At 40.4% G+C, this 3,563-nt stretch overlaps 1 protein-coding gene across 5 annotated transcripts in view; it reads left to right on the forward strand.

The window, feature by feature from the left end:
• Window positions 1–3,563, forward strand: part of ARPP19 (cAMP regulated phosphoprotein 19) — a 21,596-nt gene that overhangs the window by 10,827 nt on the left and 7,206 nt on the right. The window contains exon 1 of one of the 5 annotated variants that reach the window (XM_008640002.2): window positions 1,823–2,169. The exons of 1 other annotated variant lie outside the window; for it this stretch is intronic. Coding sequence is in view for 1 of the 4 variants with exons in the window: in XM_017742584.1 (XP_017598073.1) it covers window positions 3,230–3,232 (3 nt within the window). In the remaining 3 variants the exon portion in view is untranslated. 3 more of the 5 variants (XM_008640003.2, XM_008640004.2, XM_017742584.1) reach the window with 3 other exon arrangements.

The following is a 3,563-nucleotide window of genomic DNA, read 5'->3' on the forward strand; positions in this document are numbered from 1 at the left end:
GGACACCAGCCACAATCCGGAGGCTAAACGTCTGTTTCACTTCTAGAAAATGTTCCGCTTTTAATGTAATCAATTCAGGAGAAAAAATACCCAAATCACAACGACCGTGACCTGTGCTAGTTAAGGCTTCTAGAAAGAATAACTGGCTGGGTTATCTTGTGGTGGCCCTCTTATGTCATCTCTGTAGCTAATAATTGTATCGTTTACTCAAGTGGGATTTGGTTTCATAGATGGCTGTGCTGTGACTTTAAGAAGCCGTTTGTTTTTTAGTCTTGTCATTGCTGTGGGAGCCTGGTTGCAATCCCCGCGGCTATGATCCGGAGAAGTTATGAAACACAAGTACTGCTTTGAAGGACGCTAAAAGAAAAAGCTTAATCTACCTCATCTGATAAGTTTTTGTTTAATAATTTACAATTTGTAATATGAGTTAGTCGCACGAGTAGAGCTTTAGGAGTTAATATGGAATGATACCTTCTCAATAGGTGCTGTAATCAGAACCAGCTTCTTAGGCAGGTCTGTAATCTGCTCTTAAATAGGTGTGTTCTGCAGTGTGGCTTAACGTTCATGCTAGGTAGGCTGCTGAAGGGATACTGTTCCTGTTCAAAGCCTATAAAAATAAGTCCCTGGCCTGTGCAGCACTCCTAGAATAGCTCTGTAATAAGAGCATAGTTAAACATGTGGCAGCAAGTTTATTGTAATGCCTTCTAGGGTGTTCTTATGAAGTCAGGTGACTGGGGCTGATCTTCCTAACGAACTTTCAGACTGAAGTCTTGAAATGTCATGTTTATGCAGTGCTTGGAAAAATTACCCTTTATTTGAGAGACGGGAGTTCCTTGCTGATCTCCTAATTTAGTTTTATTCTTATAAGGTGTTCAAGAAAAATTATATAACGTCAATAAAAGAAAACTTGGCTTTCTGCAAGATTATGTCTTAGTCTGATACTGTGATATCAGTGCCGTTATGACATTGCAATATTAACCTCCACTAAAACTATTTGTCTGGGTAGGCAGAATTGAACATTCACTCAGTTAATGCTTAGCTCTGGAGCACTTACATAAACAACCCATTTTGCAGTACTTACTTGTATGTATGCTTAAAAAAGATGATGCCCCTAAATGAACTTTGAGGCAGTGTTTTCATAATCAGAAATTTTTTCTAAACTTTTCTGACATGCTGTAAGAAGCTTGTGCTGAGCGAGAAAGGTTTTTACCTACAGTGATACAAACTGAAAATCTGCCAAAGACCAGCATTTCCTGTTCTTGGTATGAAAACTCAGGACAGTGACGGGGAAGTTCAGAAACAAAGGAAGTTTGGATATAGGAAAACGTATGTTTGGTTGACTCTTTTTGCCTTAAAAGCCTGTATTTTTCAGGAAACTGTTAGAGGTGGTGCATTTTGTTGCTGAACTGGCTTTTGCCACATCAGTTTGCTGTAGGGTTGTGCTGTTGCCATGTTTTTCCCATTTTCTGCTTTGCATTTTGTCTAATGTCTTCTGGTAAAGATGAGCCATTCATACCAGAGTTTTAAAAGGTTGATGGCTCTTTTTTATAGTCATGCAGGTCAGTTGTCCAGCAGATACAGAACTTTATGCCGCTAGAACCACTGCAAAGATTAAAAGCAAAAGCTGTCTTTTAAGTGAGTTAGGTAACTACTGCCTTCCTGGTAGATCATTTTAATGACTTCATGAGCTGTGTCAGATTCCTGTAGAGAACTAAAATTATAACTTTTGTGTGGTTGTCACTGGGAAGAAGAGCGTGGTATATCTTGATTCCTGCCCACTCCCCAGTCATTTGTTAGTCACTTGGTTGTTGCTTCTGTAATTCAAGGGAGAATGTTCTGAATGTAGGAGTGGCTTGGATTAAAGTCTTCGGGGCTCAGCAGCACATCTCCGAGAGTGTTCAATACCATCTAGTCCTCAGAAGAATATAAGATCAGGACGTGCAGGCAGTGATCTTCCCAAGAAAACTCTCCGAGGTCTCAGCAATCTGATCTAAAAGGCTTCTGAGCTGCAAATGAACACATCGAATTGCTTTCTGAATCTAAGTTCTTGGCACCCCCTGTATCCTTCAGCAAGGAGTTCTGCAGCTTAACTGTATTTTATGTGAAGAACTGTTGTCTTAAGTATTTTTTGAACCTGCCATCAGCTGGTTTTGTTTGACACCCCAGGTCGTGGTATTGAAATTCTTTCATTTGTGTTCCGTGTGTTTTTGAGTCTTAGTTGTTGGTCATCAAGAAGAAGCAGCCGTGCTCTGTATCCTTTTGAGCTGCATTGATGCGTAACACAGTGTTTGTGTTTGGATTGCTTGCTGTGCCATAATTTGTCAGCCCTGTGAATTTGTATAAATGTCTCCTTTGATGCACCGTGAATACATATTTATCTAAGCTATTTATTGTTGGTCCTCTCATCTTAAAAAATACGTCCTTTTGGTTTTTAGTGGCAAAATAATGCCCCCTCAAATACTCTGTCTGTTGGCTCAGCAGTGAGTACCCAGTGATTCAGCATTAGATGTTGAAAGTGTTGAGCTGAAAGGATTACTTTTGAGCAAATCCAGTCCATGTTGGCATTCTGATGAACCACAATAGGGAGAGCAGCAGTTGCGTGATCTTTGTAATGCACGAGAACTGCAGGCTTGGCTAGCGTGATACTGCCTCGTGAGAAGTAGTGTGGTTCTCTGTCCGTAGTGTCAGGGAAACTTTGCCCTTTATTTGTGTTTGTATTTTGCATTGTATTGCCTAGCTGCATTTTCATCTAATAAAAAGCAGTGGTTCCTGTTGTCACAGAAGTTTCTCTTCAATTGTTATGAGAGTTTCTATTTTTTCCTTGGGAGGACCGTTAATTCAGCTTCCTGTTGTATTGTGCAAAGCTGTCCTTGAGGTGTTGTGGCTAAGTGGAGCAACTAGAAAATGTTATATTCTAAATCATGTATATCTATTCATCATAATGTTATAATGTTTGTTTCTGAGGCATCTTACCAGAAAGATGTTGAATCTTACACAACCTGGAGCATTTTACAAGGAATAGAGGAGAGCACCTAGGGATAGGCGAGTGTGGTGGTGGTGGCTCTCGTTCCTCAGCAGTTCTGGCTTAAGTAGCTCCCAGCTCCTTGTGTTCCTGTCCTCCCTGCTGCTGTGTTAACATACCTGTTTGTGCAGCTGCTTGGTCATCCAGGCTCTGGAAACCGATCCAAACAAAACAGCCCAACAAGGGGAGAAGAAAAAAAATGATTAAATGGTTATTTTTCTGCTGAATCAGTTTCTGTAACCCCTTACTAGGGAGTACAGGCAGTCATGCTGATTGATGCAATGCAAAGGATGATGACAGGCATGGAAAAGAGTCTGAAGGGGCTGCCTAAGCAGCTCTTAAGTGGACATGAAATCTTAGTCATAGATGAATTAAATCCTCCTGATTTCAATGGCAATTCTTACTTCCTGCCTGAAAGTCTTTTTGTGACTTCAGATGATAATAACAATTCTACACTACAGCAGTCAGTGCAAATCATTACATATTTTCTCTGAACTAGCAGTGGTTTGCATTAAAAAAAAAAAAAAGGCTGTGGCCAAAA

Source organism: Corvus brachyrhynchos, unplaced genomic scaffold (assembly GCF_000691975.1).
Source record: "Corvus brachyrhynchos isolate BGI_N302 unplaced genomic scaffold, ASM69197v1 scaffold97, whole genome shotgun sequence".
Taxonomy (NCBI): domain Eukaryota; kingdom Metazoa; phylum Chordata; class Aves; order Passeriformes; family Corvidae; genus Corvus; species Corvus brachyrhynchos.